At 46.6% G+C, this 18,361-nt stretch overlaps 1 protein-coding gene across 1 annotated transcript in view; it reads left to right on the forward strand.

Moving 5' to 3' along the window:
- Positions 1-6,147: 6,147 nt before the first annotated feature.
- ZMYND10 (zinc finger MYND-type containing 10) overlaps positions 6,148-18,361 on the forward strand; it is a 1,281,921-nt gene continuing 1,269,707 nt past the window's right edge. The window contains exon 1 of the mRNA XM_069644108.1: positions 6,148-6,400. Coding sequence (XP_069500209.1) covers positions 6,303-6,400 — 98 coding nt within the window. The 5' untranslated portion in view covers positions 6,148-6,302. The remainder of the gene's footprint in view (positions 6,401-18,361) is intronic.

The raw sequence follows: 18,361 nt of genomic DNA on the forward strand, positions 1-18,361 counted from the left end.
TGGAGTGAACGCTAACATACCCCAGAACATTGTGGTGAATGAACTGTGCGAAGCCTGACTTGGGGCTTTAGGGAAAGTGAACATAAGGTCCTATGAGTAACGTGTCATACAGCGGATGGGAGGCAGAGTAAAACTCTTACACCAAATAACGCAACCAACTCAGGAAAAGGACAAATTGTCATATGTTTTATTATCAATTATCTAAAACGGGGAGTTACAACGGACATCAACGGACGTCGCACAGTATTTCACTCAAAGCATTTCATAAAAAATCACATTTATATACTAAAGCTGTCATACGTGATGTCATAATACGTGGCAAATAAGAAAAAACTACGGGGGTTGTGGTTGGCTCAAGGGGAACATCTAATTATACTTTCTATACGGGTCGGGTTGTGATTGGACATCTACTGTCAGGTGGGCATATCATGCCCACCACTACTGCAAGTCATCTTCAGCACTTATTAAGTACATGGTATCTCATTGGCTTTCAAACTATAAGGCCCTCAGTTATATGGCCTTCTACAATTGGTTGGAAAGCTCGTGGCCTTCTGGAACATTCGGTCCACTTAGCAGCACGTAAGCTCATAACCAGGTACAAAGAGGTGGACATGACTTTGCCTCCCCACCCAATTAGCCCCTCATCTCTCATCACCTATGCCTTCGGCCATCAAGATTGTCTTTCAACTTGGCCTTGCAGTGTATTCTCTTCTCCAGTAATGTACGGGAGTGTGAGCATATTCTTATCATAGTTCTGGAACTGCATGCCCAACACTATTTTCATCCTCGGCTCACGTGACAGTAGACCATTCTGTGGACCAATTCTGCAGCATTTCATTGCATTAAATGAATAAACTTGGCACTCATGGTGTTCTTTCTTTGCACCTTAACAAGGAGCGTTCAGCTTCTCACGGTTGTTGCCTTTGAGAATAGATAACCAGCCTTGGCTTGCTTTAACTTTGATATCAGGCCAAACAGCTTCACCATTCAAGTCCTCGATCTCCAGCTAATTCTTTGCTGCAACCCAGCTTCAGCCTTTTTCTTCATTGGCTGGAGTAGCTTCTAAGATTACTTCATCTACTTGCGTTGCTGCATCTGTACAGGTTATTAAACGGCTTGCATTTTGTGCAGTGCTCTTCATGCGTGCAATCTTCATCTCTCATATGAAAGCTTATTTGATTCCTTATTTCATCATCATTTTCTATAAGGTCCATGCACTCTCTTCTTCAGTCAATCTTCTCAGTGGGTCACACTCGTCTCTTGGAACTTCACCAACTTCTCTTTCTCTCTTTTCATATTCCTTCTGGGATCTCCTCCAAGAGATTATGATTTCTTGGGGAATACATCTGATAGGGCTTTCTTAATGGATACCTTTTCTCGAAGCTTTTCGCGGAATAGTCACAACTGCTGGTGTCAAGCATGGCATGATTTCAGTCTTCCAACATATAGGTGGTATGGGGGCGGGACTTCCTGCAGAGGCATTCAGCTGCTCCTCTACATTAGTCTGACTAGGGGTTTAAAGAGAAAGCCTGACTCGGGGCTTAGACCCAGACTTAGGTAAAGAAAAGAACTGTGGCAAATGTGAACCGGGAGGGATGCCGAAAGAAAGCTATGGGAAGGGAACCCCGCTTTCTGATGAGATTATGACAAAGCATTACTGTGGCAGATGTGAACCCTACTGAGGGATGCCTGAGAAGTAACCTGAACAGTGATACTCCCGTGAACATTGTAACCACAAGAGCGTACCCGACCCAGTGATCTCCACAGTGAGTGGTTGGTCTGAACCCGACTGAGGGAGGCTATCGTTGAAAGAAGGATCGAAGTCTAGCTGAGGGGGATCCGAGGGTGAACGATAATCACGCGACGTTAAGATTGATTGCAGGATCATTTGTTTGGGTGTTTTGACATATCAGGCCCCCTGAGGCAAGAGAATTTGCACGAGAAGAGACTTGAGCCCAGGAGGCCATGATATAGAGAAGGAACTATGAGTTGTGCTATCGAAGCCCAGGAGTGTGCTGTACTCAAGAGTTCTGCCTTGTCTGTGCTAAATAGGGAGACCTTAGCCATAACCCTAGACCCTAGTGAACACTTCTTCCTTTTCTTATGAACATTGTCCCACACTATTTTGTAACATAGCGATAAGGATTGGCAATAGGTTTCTTAGTATAGGCCTTTTTTTTTGACTAGACTACACTTGGACAGTATTATTATTATTTGATGGTCGTAGCATGCTCCAATCTTAGATTTTGGTTTAGATTAGGTGTTTATCTCAGCCATTATTACAGTTTAATAAACACTGTTGAACTGTGATCACTTGTGTCTGTCTTGCTTTGATACCATGCCTTCCTTATGTGAAGATGTTGTAGGAGAGGCATGGTATCATAAGTATGACACTGACACAATAGGTACAATTTGTAAAACCTTTATTGAAGTTCTTGGGGTTGGAAAAACTCCTACTTTGCCCTAAACTAAGATGGGAGTAGTCTCAATCATCAAACGATAAACAAAACAGTCCTAGTAGAGTTGGTCACATCAAAATGGCCTATGCTAACAAAAACCTAATGCTTGCCCTATCTCTTGTACAAAAAAAAGTGTATAAAGGAGAAATGTATGCAAAGGAAAAATCAGTGTTCAAAATAATAAATGTTACTGAATCAGCTCTCCGCCCCACGTTAGACCACACAGAGTAAGGCGGTCCTTGTAGGCAGGACCTTCTCCTAGCTTATTACACAGTTCACGTGGATCCCGCTCTGTCGGGCTCAGGCCTCACGCTGGTCCACTTCCTCTGTCAGGATCAGACCTTTCACAACAAAGTTCAACAATACTTGCCAGGGGTCTCCCTTCCCCAAACTTATTACACTTTAGGTCTCCCTCAATCGGGCTCAGACCGTTTTCAGATGTCGAAGACTTTCAAATGTGCGTTGCTTTCTTTATAGTGCAGGATCACTTCGACCCAAAGTTCACTGTTCAGCTTGTTAATCCCTCAGGGTTAATTTTGCTTATTTCGCTTTTGCAGTTCATTCACTTTTATCGCTACAAACAATGTACCTTTCACAGAGTCTTTAGAGTGGGCTACTTCCTTGGCCGGCTCACTCCGTTACTCAGTATCGCTGATTTCACAGCTGTTCTTACTTCAAAGGTTCATTCAAAGTTCTACTTTTCCTTTCATCTCATCCACATGTGTGCAGCCTTCGCTTGCGATATAATGTTACCACTTCAAACTTTCTTTAACACTCACGGGTCTCTCAGGTTGCTTGCCAACTCACGAGCTGTGTGTGTTTCTTTCTTGGTTTTACGATTACCCAGTCACGAGTCAAGGTTAATACCACAGGCTTGGCCTCGCCTCTCCAACTCTGCTGTTCACCTGTGAGGGTCGTTGGCGTCTTCGGACCACAATGCACCCTTCTGATGTGGGATCTGGCCTTCTCCACATATCTTTTGCGGCCTGTCAGGGGCAACGACCTCCAGTAAGGAACTCTTGGGGTTTCGACCCACTGCGCTCATCCCTTGGTACGTGCCTCTGCTCTAGGAGGTTTGCCTTCATCCTGGAAGCTCTGCTTGTACTTGTGTTCTCCCCCTTGCTCAAAGTATGTCTGTAGGTTCTGCCTTTTATCTGTGTGAGAGCTAATTGGCATCAGGTGTATGCATTTGGAGTCAAGTGCCTGACTTTGCCCGGCCCGATTAGCGGGACATGTCCAGTACGATGTATGAGAGTTAGTCTTGTTACTCTCAGTCACCCTCTTCCTCGGCCCAGTGTTTGTGTAAAATGGGGCAGGGAGGAGTTTGGACCTCAGAGAATCCGAATAAATAGGATGGGTTAGATAAACAAAAAAGGAGGGAATTTGTTCCAACCAATGATTCCCAAATGGGCCAAGCAAGACTGTTGATTTATTGTGATGTCCCTTGATGATTTTGTTTGGTCCTTTGTGCATCAGCTGACTGTCCCCCAGCACCAGGTGCCTTCCTGGTTGCCGCTCTTTTTCCCTACTTAAGGAGCCCTACAGCCTCTTTTTTCTTTGCAGGTGCAAGTGGATCTAGGTCACCTGGCCCAAGCCCCAGCCACCTGGCACGTTCCAGGTTTCTGCTTTTTTCCCCCACTTAGTAAGCCCTGCCCACCTGGTGCCTTCCTGGTTGCCACTCTTTTTCCCTACTTAAGGAGCCCTCCAGCCTGTTTTCCTTTGCAGATGGGGAGCCGGTGCAAATGGATTTAGGTCACCTGGCCTAAGCCCCGCATACCTGGCTACTTCCAGGTTGCTGCTCTTTTTGCCCACTTAGCAAGCCCTGCCCATCTGGTGCCTTCCTGGTTGCCTCTCTTTTTCCCTACTTAAGGAGCCCTCTAGCCTCTTTTCCTTTGCAGATGAGGAGCAGGTGCAAGTGGATCTAGGTCACCTGGCCTAAGCACCACCCACCTTCTTAGCCCTGCCTCTTCCTTCCTGCTCTTAACTCTTATATCAAGGCCGTCTCTCACCCGAGCAGCCGAAGTGAAGGGCAGATGAAGAAAAGGGCAATTCCTGTTTGGACCTGTTCGGAACAGGAGGACCCAGGGCCCGACCCCGCTGCTCAGATAGCAGGTAAGCATGCACCAACATTACATTACTCCCTCTGTTCCCACAGGCCATCCCCACCCCTTCTGGTCCCCCGTGATGTTCCTTTGTGCCCCTCCCTTCACGCACACAGGTGTTGCCTGTTTTGCTTGATTCTTCTACCCTGCTCACCCTCACCCCCTCAAGCCTACTTATGCAGGAGTCTGTTCTGATACGTTCTGGTTTCACAATCACCGTCTTGTGGCCAATGCTGGATTTGACTTTTATGGACTCCGTTGATTCACGGTGCGTCACCCTAGCTCAATTCTTATGCTGGACTTCCTTTGCATCTTGTACTCATGGTGGCCCTGGATCATATGTTCCCATCTTCATCTAGTATCCTGGCTTGCAACATTATGTGTTACTACCGACGTCTGCAATGGTATTCGCTCTCCCCTCTTGCTTCTCTGCTCTTTTTGACTGCTTACTCTCTGTTCTCTCCTCCTCTCCCTTTTCCTATCTCCTCCCCTCCACCCCTTATTTTCTTCTATGCACTTACTCTATCAGAATTGTCCCTGGACCCAGTATGATAGCAACCTAATCTGTCTCCATCCCACTCCCTTTAATTGTTCCCCCACGCCCCCCCAGCATTATCTGATATGTCGTCAGGCCTAGTACGATAGTCACTTTTTTGTTCCTCCCCTCCCTTTCTGCACCCCTCTCCCTCACCTTTTGTTTTTCTCGGCTCTACCAAAAATGCTGTCAGGCCTAGTACTGTAGTCACCTGTCAGTTTCCATTTCCTTCCCACTGTCGCCCTCCCTTCCTTATCTATGTCTTAGCTCTTGCGCTAGCTGAAATGTCATTAGGCCGAGTACGATAGTTCATTTCACATCCTTACTGTTCATGGCCTGTAAGAATGTCATTGTAGTTTCCCTTGTTACCTCCCTTGCCTTGAAGCGCTTTGAAACACATTGGGCCTCATTATAAGAATGCCGGTCCGGGAACTACGGTACTGGTAAGCATGCCGGTACCATAGTTCCCGGACCGCCATACTACGAGCTGTGCTCGTTGGCACCTGTCAGCCCGACAGGTCTTACCTGGCGGGCAGAGTGGCACCCACAAGCACAGCATGTCGGATGCACCAGCACCATTCTGAATGGTGACGGTGCTTCCAACGTCCCATTCCTATTCAGCCCTATGGGGCCGAATGGGGAGGGGAGTCCCTTATTGCCGGCACCCGCAAATGGGCAATTACTTGGTCCGCCGACCTCGGCATGACCCGGTTCTTGCCCATTCGCAGGTGCTGATAAAAATGCAACTCCTGCGAAAACCGGCATGGCGGAGTTGTAATGAGGCCCAATGTGTATAGGCGCTATGATGTGGGAAGGGTTCTGGAAGACTGCGTGGGCGAGTTGCTGAGGGAATGAAGGCGGTATGGTTTTAAATGTTATCCTTGTTTAAATAAATACACTTCTTTCACCGATGTCCTCACTTTGCACAGAGCAAATAGATTCACCTCCAAGTTTTAAATACTCTGAGGGGCGCGCGCGCTTTCGCAATTTCCTACGTTACGTACGCGTGCGCCTTCTACATGGTCGTAAAGTGTGTGCTTTGCTGTTGCTTACCAAATACGGACGTGCCCGCCCGTGGCTTTTACCGTATATTACGCATGCGCGTGGGCTGCTCTATGTCTGGTTTCCTAGGTGACCGCGTCTCTGGGACTTGCAGCGTTTGACCTACTACCGCCGCCGCCGCCGCCGCCGCCGCTACTTGCCAAGATGGGAGATTGTTCGGGACCCGTGCTGCTTCCAGGGGAGGCTGAAGGAATGATTCAGAACCTTCGCGAAAACGCGTTGCGGGATGCAGGCAGTCCGTGGTGAGGAAGCACGGCAAGACGTTTTTTTAAGGGGCGGAATGGGGCTGAACTTTTAAAGCAGTGGGCTTGTGGGATGTGGGGGTGGCGAAGGATGAGTAATTGGGCCTTCAAGTTACATTTAATAATTTGAATCCCCTGGGAGGGGGGCATGAATCTATTGCCCCCCACATTCTTTGAATCCCCTGGGAGGGGGGCATGAAACTATTTCTACTAAAAGGGAGGATGGGGGATTAGTTATTATAGTTAGTATGATAAAAGTTTGAATACCACTGTTTTATAGGAACAGGATGATTAAGGCGGAAACTGGAATGGAAGAAGCTAACCAGGTTGCTGCATGGAGTGTACTGTCTGTAGGATTAAGGGAGGAGGAGGAGTATGTGACTTATGAGGAGTTGCCTTAGGATTCAGATATGAGAAGTGGGTGATGTTGGCTTCTGAGAGGTGCACGGAGCAGAATATGGCATGGACGAGAGCTAGCGATAATAAGACAGGCATACTGAGGGAAGTAGCTTACATTTGACTGAGCAGCATCTGTACTATTGTTTGTTTTGTTTGATGAATTTTAGTATTGCAGTCCATCAATTAGACAAGCAATATACAATCTTCAATGTTCCATTCAGTGTTTATTTTTAAGTCCACTGTTTTTTTTCCATTTCTCTTTTTGTGTAAATTGTGTATTAATGGATGTGGTAACCATGCTTCCGCCACATGCTTCCGCTTCTCTCTTATGCCTCTGGCCTAGTATGCTAGTTATTGTTGTTTGATCATTTGGAATCTTCAAGGCCTCAAAATGAGGCCTGTATTCCCTTGCTCCCTTCCTGCCTTGAAGCACTTCACTTGTGTATGAGCGCTTTAGAAATAAACATTTACAATTTCAGCATTCTATGGTGTAAGTGAAATTCGTCTGTGTAATGAATTGTTGGTCCTGCAGTGACAATCTTGCCTGCTGTAATATTTACAAATAGCAGAAGGCAAATCAACAAATTGGAATGACTGAACTGCTCATACTTAACACAGGACACATTTATTTATTTATTGTGCATTTGTAAGGCGCTTATACATCAAGAAATTGTGTTTCAAAGCACCCACAGGGCAATTGGGAGGGAACATGGGAACAAAGGCAAATAGAAAAAGCCAATTAACAGGAAAGGGGCTACTAGGTCTTGTGAGCATTCAGAACATGCAAGTGCAGGGACAGAAATAGGACAGGGAAGGGGTTAAGTGCTAGGAGTTCCACAGAGGAAAGTGCCAAGGAGTCAGTTGTCTGCACACTAAGTGCCTGACATAGATCACCTGGTACAGAGTGATCACCTGCCAATAATAAGTGCAGGCCTCAGAGAACACAAGCCAGTAGGTGACCGAAAGCAAGTGCTGGGATGGGGAGGAAAGCTGAGGGCGGTTGGGTGGAAGGCAGAGTTCCAGAGGGACACGTAAGGTCCCAGACCACCAATCCCACCGACTGAGGTGTCTTAGCATGGGAGAGAGAGAGAGAGGGTGGGGGAGTACGAGGTGAAGAGGAAGGACATGAGTAGCTTCTGGAATCGAGGAGATCCTGCTCAAGATGGAGAGGAAGGGGGAGGCTATTCCAAAGGAGGAAGTCAGCCGAGGAGAGAGATCTGCCACCAGCTTGCTGCTTAGAAAAGCGCCTGACACGCTGAAAGTTGGAGCCAGATGTGCGTAAAGATCTGCAAGGAAAGTATTTGGTGAGAGTGTGAAAACAGTGTGTCTATTGTTAGTGTCCTCTCACCACGCCATCTGGAGCTGCTGCTTGAATCCTGATATGTCTTCACTATCAACTTACTCGGAGGACCATTCCGTACTAATACACTGCGCCTACACGGAGCTCGGCGCAGTGTGCAAACAGTGTGTTTAGTGTTCCGTGGACTGCTGGATGGATATTCGGCTGAACGCTTTTGTGAATACAGCAGACTCACTGGGTGACACGTCACGTCCTCCCATACAAGTAAGAACTTGTCTGACACTTATGGAACTAATGTGGTTTTAATGTTACATGTTTTCTACGTGAATTGAAATAATCACAACTAACACTTGCAGTGCTCCATCTGAGCCACAATCAATTGGCAAACAATCTCTGTTGCTCTATTCGTATTTCAAGTCTCTCCTTATCTGTAGACATTATAGCCTGGTCGAGTAATCGTTACAGGAGTGTGTGTGTGTGAGTGTGCTTCCAGAAAGAACCCTGCATAACGGTACGTTCAGAGACATTTTGGACTGCTATATGTTGCAGAGCTTGTACTTTTGGATTATATCCGTGTCTTGAAAATCATCTCTTCCCTCTATCGGCGGACAAGAAAGACACTGCGCCTTGAACAAGGAGGTGTTTACATGGACAATATGAACTTCCAAGCAAAATCACTATAAAGTTTACTTAAGGAGTACCGGTAACCCTGTAGCTTCACTGTTGGTACAGGAGTGTGGTCATAACAACATATATATTTCCATAGCCTGTATTTTAGAATGGAGAAATGCATTTTTCTGAAAAATTTAATTCATAATCATTAACTTTTAATAGATTTAAAGGCAGTATAATATACTTCACTGTTTCCTTTTTACTCAGGCTGTAATTCATTATGTATGAAATACTCATTGATTACATTGAAGCATTATATATTTTTAAAGCATCAGGGAAACGCAATTTAACAGCATTTTTGGGGGACGGTGAGCCGCGGCCTAGAGAGCAGTAAAATATATACATCTAATACACAGATGTGTGTGGGCTTGAGTGTAGGCAAATAATTTGCTTTGTAGGAGTAATATCCTGTTTATTAGGAATCTTTTAACCAGACATTAACAGAGATTTTTCAAACCTATCAATTTTTATAAGATTCATGGTTGTTGGGCTAAGAAGCGTTAAGTGCTTCTTAGTATAACCTCCGTCTACATCTACATCTACAATAACGGATCATGTGCATGGTGTTAGGAAAGAATTCATAATTGTAGGTCATTTTCCTTCCATGTGGCAACCCCCAAACTTTTTGCTGTTGTTTTACACCCTGATCTAGACTTTGCCGGAGAAGCGCAGCCTTCCGCCGCATTCCTCTGGGCTTTCGCTCCATTCTTACGGGGAAACTGACATGCCCTTAAAGGCATGGTCCAGTAAAGAATTTTATTGTCCATACGGGTCGGCCATGTTTTTTTAAGCCGAAGTGGCTCGATTTTAGAAAACTTTCCTATGGACCTTACCCGAGTTTTCGTCCATTAAACGCAAGCGAAAACAGGCACCAGGGAGCCGCCATTTTATGATAATCCTATCACTTGCCACATCGCCCTGGCTGACCTGCTTCTGCGGCACTAAATCAGATCCCCCGCCCCTGAGCCTAACATTATCAAAACATTCATATTCCCCGCCTCTCTCTGTGACGTTTCTGTGCTGCGTAGGCAAACGCGCCCAGTCGTCTTCTACGCGACTCCACACAGAACCCGGAAACCAACACAGACCATCTCACAACACAGCGCGCCACAATTCGGAATATGAAACTGTACTTTAAAATCAAACAGCAACACGGTACATTTGGTACAGTACATTTATTTGACATTAAATGTTTAGAGAATATTCAGCAATTGCCATATGAACTCCGAAAGCCATTTATTTTCTTTTATCTGTATCCGCAAATCCGTCTAAGTTAGTATTGAGTCACGCGCTGTTCCTTTATGGTACACAGGGTGTTGCTTTTCGTTAAAAGAAGCACTTTGGAAGCACGGTGAACCGCAAGGCTGTTCCATCAACTAAGCACTAGTCCATCGTAAAGGTTGATATGTTGCTTCTAGCCACTAGTACAGCGTAATGGCATGTGGGCCCTTGGCGATCATCCCATAAAATTGTCAGTGTGCTCCAGTTGTTCACACAAAGCTGCAGGTGTCTGTTGTAAAAACTATCTGCCGGTGTCTCAAACCGATGACAGTAGCAGAAGGGGAGCAAATACCTGTTATGAAAACAAAAAAATTATAATTAGTCTCGCCAGCCGATCTTCATTAATATTACTCATTTTACTCATTTTATTTATTACGGCCGACTGTTTGCTTGCAAGGATAGTTCAAAGGTGTATGTTAGGCTCTAAAATCAATGCGAAAAGTAACAAAATAAATCGAGGCCAACACACAATGAGAAACAACAGTTAGTCTACATGCGTGTGGAATGATATGATATATGATATGGCATTTGTAACGTGCCTATACACAAGTGTTTCAAGGCGCGACGAGGCAGGGGGGGGAACAAGGGCAGACAGACAACGATCCTACTAGGCCAGGTGTCTTTCAGATTGCGCATGGGGAAGGGGAGAGGGGGGTTAAAGTGCTGTACATGGTTAGTAGAATACAAGATAAATAATAGGGCCAGCTGGTGGCAAGTGCAAGGTAAATGCCGGGAGAAGGGGCTGAAGGATACAGAGACAGTCCTGTAGTGCAGGTAGGCAGTGCAGGGAAAAGTGGCTGGGCCAAGGACCGAGATCGGTGAGACCACTGGACCTGCATGCCCATGTGCCCACTACGAACACGTTTTCCTTGCTTTTTCTAGCTATTCATTCATTCATTTATTCATGCATCCATTCATTAATTCTTCATTCCGGTATAAAAGCGTCTAAAGATTTACTTTCATTATATTTGAAATTTCCATTGTGTTACTGCGTAATGTAGTCTGTAAATCGGACCATGCTCTTGACAACGATTTTTCGTATACTGAACTAAAATGAAACTCGGTCTAGTTTCTGAATTTTCTGCCTTATCGTCTCTTACGTTTATTGCGCACCCCCTTCAAATGAAGTTCTTTCGGCATGGTCCCTGTCTCGAGGTCAAAAGACCCTTATATTTCCAGTGCGACTTGTGGGCCTCTTCTGGGCGCGAGCTGAAAATCAAAGCCGCTGTCCTTCGCATTCTTTATTTGCAACATCCCATAGTAAAGGCATCTGTGAGAACTTGAAGTTTAGAATTCCTCTATGTAGTGCGCCACAATGTGAAAATGCGAACTGGCTTCTCTCCCAAATGCCACGGCCCGCTTGGCGCGTTCTAAGGCCCCCAATTTTGTCCCCGTTGTCTGTGAGCTTTGCAGCCCAAATGGAGACATTTAATTTTTGGCGGAAGGTCAGGGAAAGTATAAAGTACCACAGGAGTTGAGTTAAAAGTGAGATTTATTGTTTGTTTGTTTGTTTTTTTTATTTGCAATACGCAAGCCTCCCCTCCGTTAACAGTGCGCAACAGTGCGCAGCATTTACATTTACATGAGATGAGACATGAGGAAAATATATACATACACATATATGAGGTGAATAGAGAGAAGTCAAAGATGACACCCAGCTTGTTCGCCACCCATGATGGTGAAGGTAGGGGTTAGGGTTACAGGTACACTGTACAATAACATTTATTTACAAAAAGACAATCGTATTGCAATCATTTAAACCGGGATTTGTACTTCACAACCAGCTGTGCTTCTGGTGGACATGGCACAGTTGTAATGTTCGGTGGCAATGGATCACTGCTCTGCACAGAAACGTCCAAAATTCCATAACTGTGCTTCTCTAACACAGCAACAATAAGGCCTTTCACAAACTCGAACTGCATTTCATCATAGACTGGTTTGATCACCCATTGCTTACTTCGTTTTGAAAACACCTTAGTGTAGCGAGGCATCCTTACTTTACCCCTAGTCCTAGATTGTTCACGTCCGACATTGCTGTTATGGGCCAAGACCGCTAGTAGAGTGCGATGTTTCATGCCCCGAAAGCTAAAATGCAAGCGCTTTGGCCTGTACTTTAGGCACATATTGTGGAACACCTCCAAACCTCCCGTGTGACAGAATTCTGTCAGTCCTCTCAAATCTCTTGATGGAGTTTTGTCGAAAACAATCTTCTCAATGGCTTTGTGTGTCGGTGAAGATGGGATCAACCACTTCTTCTTCCTTGCCTCCTCTGGGGACAAAGGGTCATTTTCACATTGGTGGAAATGTAGGTTTTCTGACCAGCGGTGAACGTTGGTACAGTGGTGCATCAGTGACCGCCATTTTTCAAGTAGTATTTCCACTGACCCTTCACAAGTTTTTGAGCTCCACCAAAGATGGTTGGTGATAGACTGAGTAGTGCAAGCATTTCCAAGGCTTTGAGGCACCGCGCAGACGCATTGATGCTCTGTACTATGTACCAAAACAGCAAGTGAGACTTTATACCAGCCAACGCTTAAGCTGACAGCGTGATATTCAGTATCCACAGCGCTCTGGCGCGCTCTGTTTCCAGACATTTCTGAGCAGTGACGTTTCTCAGTATAGTGCGGAATAGAAATACACACGTAAGGGTGCAAGACAGCGATCCCAGACAGGGAGTCAAGACCTTACAAAACAACGTCCTGATGAAGATGACCCGAATAAGATGTGGTTATGAAACCGGTCGACCTTGATACAGCATGAGCTGGTCTCATGTGTTTTTTTTAGATCTGTGTATAGAATTGCCTACATAGACGGTGTTACACATTTTGACATTATATTGTGTCTTATGTCTATACAAGTTTTTAGATGTTAAAAAGGACCCTTCCATTAAGGTGTCTTTACAATCTAAGCATCGTGTGTTATCGGTACAAGTGGTTGGATTTTTCTAGTTGCTGGCACCCTAGTGGCCATTAAATATTCATACACTGGTTTGCATATATAGCACTAGAAAACTCCAAGTACATTGGCATTATCTAATGTAAAATGCCTTATGTGTGTTTTTTTCAGCTCTTACTTACACACTTGGTACTGATTTTTAATTGTTGGGAGTGAATAAGTGGAACTTTTCTCTGATTTTGGAAAGAACCATGGACATACTGAACAACTTTTTTACTGCTTTAATAGCCTGATGAAATGTTTATACATATTAAAATGTGTTTTGAAAAATCACTTCCTCTATAGACCGTGATTGAGTGTGATGGTGATATACTGGGACCACTGAAAAATACTTTCAAAACCTTTTTTTTTTTCCTGCAGCCGAGATTTTCTTACTGATTGATTTAGCAAGATGCCATACGTCAAATTGATGATTAATAAGTGTTAGGCCACCTACCTGGGGGGAGAGACGCTCCCGGTCCTGGAGGATCTATCCGAGGTTTCGGTTAGCAGGGAGAGGAGTCTCCCGGCGCCCGATTCCTCGGATAGTATCCGTTGTGCGCATGCGCCGCGGCCCGCGGAGTCCAACGGCTTGCGCTTCAAGCCTCGTTGTCCCTCCGGGGTTTATGGGCTGCGCATGCGCAAGGCGGCCTGCGTTCCACGCCTCGGCTTCATGCCGAGGGATGTAAATAGTGGCTGTGTCAGGTAACGAATCGCGTCTTAACGCGGTTTGTTCCTGACCAGCCGTAGCAGCGCCTACCTTCTGTTTTGCCTCCAGCCTGAGTTCCTGTTCTTGGTCCTTTGCCTGCTCTCATTCCTGGGTCCGGTCACGTTGGCTCTCCCGAATCCTGCCCTCCTGGGGTTATCTGGGAGCCTTTTCTTGCTGCCTGCCAGGAATCAGTCTCTCTTGCCTTTTGGACCCACCCTGCATTAATTCACTCCTTGGTTTCCTAGACCTTCCTGTTACCATTGGCAAGCCAATCCCTATACCCTGGTCTCCTGCCTACTGGGTTTCCGTTGGCTCTCTGGGGTACCTCGCCCCTTGAAGTCATCCCATCCGTTGGTGGTCACCGCTCCAGAATAACCGGTGCACTTACCTGGTACCTTAGCCAGTGATCAGTCCCTCAGCCTGGCCTCTCCAGTACAGACGTCATCAAAGAGCCCCGCCTCGACAGGTGCTGTCCGCCCTAGGGACACACACCTTAACAGATTAAGACGCCTACCAATCTGTACTGTTCCAGGGATGGATGACATCGAGGAATTAAGAACTGAGATCCGAGCCTTACGAGCCGAGATGACGGCACTCCACCAAGAGAACGTGGCCTTACGGCAGATGGTTGCTCAAGGATCCGGAGCAAACATAACACCAGAGTCTGTGATGGCACAGACCAGCCCGGTGAAGTTTGATGGAGATCCCAGACGAGTAGCAGAGTTTTGCAATCATTGCCGGATTCATTTTTTGTGCCGCCCGACCCATTTCAATCTGGACAAAGCCAAAATTGGATATATATTAGGTAACCTGGTTGGGAATGCGTTGGCTTGGGCTACGCCCCTGGTTGTAGCCAAGAGTCAGATTCTGGAGGATTTTTTAGCCTTCGAGAAGGCCTTTTTGGACGTCTTCCAGTCACCAAACCTAGCAGCAACAGCACAGAACCAGTTAATGGACTTAAAACAAGGCACCAGTGATATCATTGCCTATATCAGTCGTTTCCGCCAGTTAGCCACAGATTCCCAGTGGCCAGAAGTCACCCAGAAAACCCTCTTTCGTAGAGGATTAAGGGAAGAGTTCAAAGACGAACTTTTACATATCCCAGAACCTGAGACCTTACAAGCACTACAAGAACAAGTCCTGCGTATTGATCATAGATTGACGGAGAGGCGAAATGAGCGACGCAGATCTGACAGACCACTTCCTAGAATCCCGCCAGACATTCCCAAAGTCCAAGGCTCACAAGAACCAGCATCCGAACCCATGCAATTGGGAGCTCTGAGAGGACCCCTGTCAGAAGCTGAAAAGAAAAGAAGAAGAGATCTCCGGTTGTGCCTGTACTGTGGGGCCTCAGGGCATTACCTTTCTATGTGCCCACAACGTCCTCTCCGTAGGTCGGAAAACTAAACGGCCTGTCGTATGTAAGGAAGGCGACGGCAGGCCCCTCTTCCTTGTTATCAGTCCTTCCAGAGAACGACCGGGAGAAACAACCCATGCAGCCAGTAGTCCTCATAGCCTTGAGGATCAATGTTACCTGGGCGAGAAATGACCCTGTAGAAGTCCTCGGGCTGCTGGATTGTGGGGCTTCCGGGAATTATATCGATGCTGACTTCGCTGCCAAGACCGGGATTGCTTTGTTACAGAAACGTTGCGCCTCCATGGTGGAGGTCATTGATGGCACTCCTCTGTCTTCTGGACCAGTCCATCAGCATACTGGGACACTACAACTTCAAATCGAGGAGCACCGGGAATCGATTTCTCTTGACGTCATCAAGACTCCTTCGTATCCAATCATCCTGGGTTTGCCTTGGTTGTTACATCACAACCCCAGTATTAACTGGGAGACCAGGACACTGGAATTCTGTTCAGTCTGTTGCAAGAAGGAATGCTTTGACCACTATCATCCGGCTCTGAAGGCCTCGTCTTCTACTCAGACCGAAGTAGGTAACAGGACTGGTCTCTACTCGGTCACTACGATACCAACTGAATACAGGGAATTCCACGAGGTATTCTCTGATCCCAAAGAGATTCCATTGCCTCCGCATAGGAGCTTCGATTGTTCAATAGAGCTTCTTCCTAACACAACGATACCACACGGCAAGGTCTACTCCTTAACTGTGCAAGAAAAGGAAGCTCTCCAGGTATATCTACAAGAATGCCTCCAAAAGGGATACATTGTACCCTCCACATTTCCTGCGGGATTTCCTTTGTTCTTTGTTAAGAAGAAGGAGGGCACTCTTCGGCCATGCATTGACTATCGTCAATTAAACGACATCACTTAGAAAGACCGGTACCCGCTCCCCTTGATACGTACCATGATGGAGTCGTTACATGAAGCCAGGGTGTTCACGAAGCTGGACCTCAGAGGGGCCTATCATCTTGTGCGGATTCGAACCGGTGATGAGTGGAAAACCGCATTTAAGACCCCGATGGGTCATTACGAGTATCGCGTGATGCCATTCGGGTTGTGCAATGCCCCCTCCATATTTCAACGCTTTATGGATAACGTCTTTGCTGATTTGATCGGTGTATCAGTCTGGGTATATCTGGATGATATCCTTGTGTATTCCAAAGACCGCAAGGAACATTTAGTTCAAGTCCAAGAGGTTCTCAAGAGGCTACAGCTGAACCATCTGTATGTCAAGCCTGAAAAGTGTCTTTTTCATCAAGCTCAAGTGGAGTTCCTGGGCTATGTTATCAGTGCCGGGGGAATACATATGGACCCTGCGAAAGTCCGTGCCATCCTAGAATGGAAACCTCCCAGAGACCGACGATCCTTGCAACGCTTCCTTGGGTTTATAAACTTTTATCGGCGATTCATCCCTTCATTCTCCAAATGGGCAGCCCCGCTCTCTACTTTGACCAGCAGTAAGAGATCCTTTTCGTGGGAACCGGAGGCCGCTGCTTCCTTTCTGCGGTTAAAAGAAGCCTTTAGCACCTCCCCCATTCTTCAACATCCACGGGAAGATAGACCCTACATTGTTGAAGCAGATGCATCGGATTATGCTGTGGGAGCAGTTTTGTTGCAATTGGATCCAGATGAAGAGATGGAGCTTCCCTTAGCTTACTATTCCAGAAAACTTACCGCCAGTGAGCGGAATTATCCCATCATCGAGAAGGAGCTCCTTGCCATCAAGACTGCTTTCGAAGAGTGGCGCCACCATCTATTGGGAGGACGTTTCCCTGTAGAAGTGCGTACCGACCACGGCAACCTACAGTTTCTACGTTCATTACAATGTAGAACATCACGTCAGGCTCGATGGGCCTTCTTCTTTTCGCAATTTGATTTCCACATCACATACATACCCCACAACAAGAACGTCAAGGCTGATGTGTTATCCCGCTCACTAGAGGATGACGTAGCACAAGAAAACAAGGGAGAGCTCGTGCTAGCCCCGAAACACTTTCTTCTGGCTCTTACACCCTATCTACAGAAAGTCGCTCAGGAGACTGCTGCGGACCAAAGACGTACAACTCTATTGAAAAACCCGCAAGTGTGCGAAAAGGACGGCTTCCTGCTCTTCCGACATAGATTGTACGTACCCTCTGAAGAACTCCGTAGGGCCATATTGCAAGGACTACATGATTCAAAAGTTGCAGGACATCGTGGGGTACGCGCTACACAGGAGAAGATAGCTCGTCAATTCTGGTGGCCTGGCTGGGCTAATCAAGTCAAGCAATATGTGGAGACCTGTGCAGTGTGTGCCCAGGTCAAGATACCTAGACAGAAACCTGTAGGCCTATTGCAACCCACTGAAATTCCTCCTCACCCCTGGCACACACTTGCCACAGACTTTATCGTGGACCTGCCAAGCTCCGAGGGTCAGACTTGCATCATGGTTGTGGTGGATTGTTTCACCAAGATGGCACATTTCGTTCCCTTTCCGAAAATACCCACAGCTACTCAGATGGCCCAGTCTTTCTTACAGAACATCTATCGTCTACATGGCCTGCCAGAGAAGATTATATCTGACCGAGGCTCTCAATTTGTATCCGCCTTCTGGGGTCAACTCTGTCGCCATTTGAGTATACACAGGGCTCTCAGCTCTGGCCACCACCCACAGACCAACGGGCAGACAGAAAGAACCAATCAGACTTCGGAACAATATCTACGTTGTTTCACCAATGCTTCCCAATCCAATTGGGTGTCTAATCTAGCTTTGGCGGAGGTAGCCTACAACAACTCCATGCACTCAGCTACTGGGTTTAGCCCTTTCTATTGTTCTTCAGGCCTACACCCCAAACTCCTACCACTCTCACCCGTACGACCCAGTTCAGTTCCCTCAGCTGATCAGCTGATAGCCCATATACAAGGTTGTCATAGCCAGGTTTTGGGTGCCTTGCATGTGGCTAAGGCGAGTATGAAAAAGGCTGCTGACAAGCATCGCAAACTTGGTCCGGTTTTTCTAGTAGGAGACCTAGTGTGGCTATCATCCAGAAATCTCCCGGCCCGAAACCTTCCGTTGAAGTTGGCCCCTAGGTTCCACGGTCCTTTTCGTATCACTAAGCAAGTGTCACCGGTAGCTTTTAGACTGGCTTTACCAGCTTCATGGCGTGTTCACCCGGTCTTTCATGTGTCCCTGTTAAAACCCTATCGTCCCGATTCCTTTGGTCGTTCCCACTCCCGGCCAGCAGCCGTCGATGTACAGGGTACGCCAGAGTTTGA

This window comes from Ambystoma mexicanum, chromosome 2p (assembly GCF_040938575.1).
Source record: "Ambystoma mexicanum isolate Mex_15411 chromosome 2p, UKY_AmexF1_1, whole genome shotgun sequence".
Classification (NCBI taxonomy): domain Eukaryota; kingdom Metazoa; phylum Chordata; class Amphibia; order Caudata; family Ambystomatidae; genus Ambystoma; species Ambystoma mexicanum.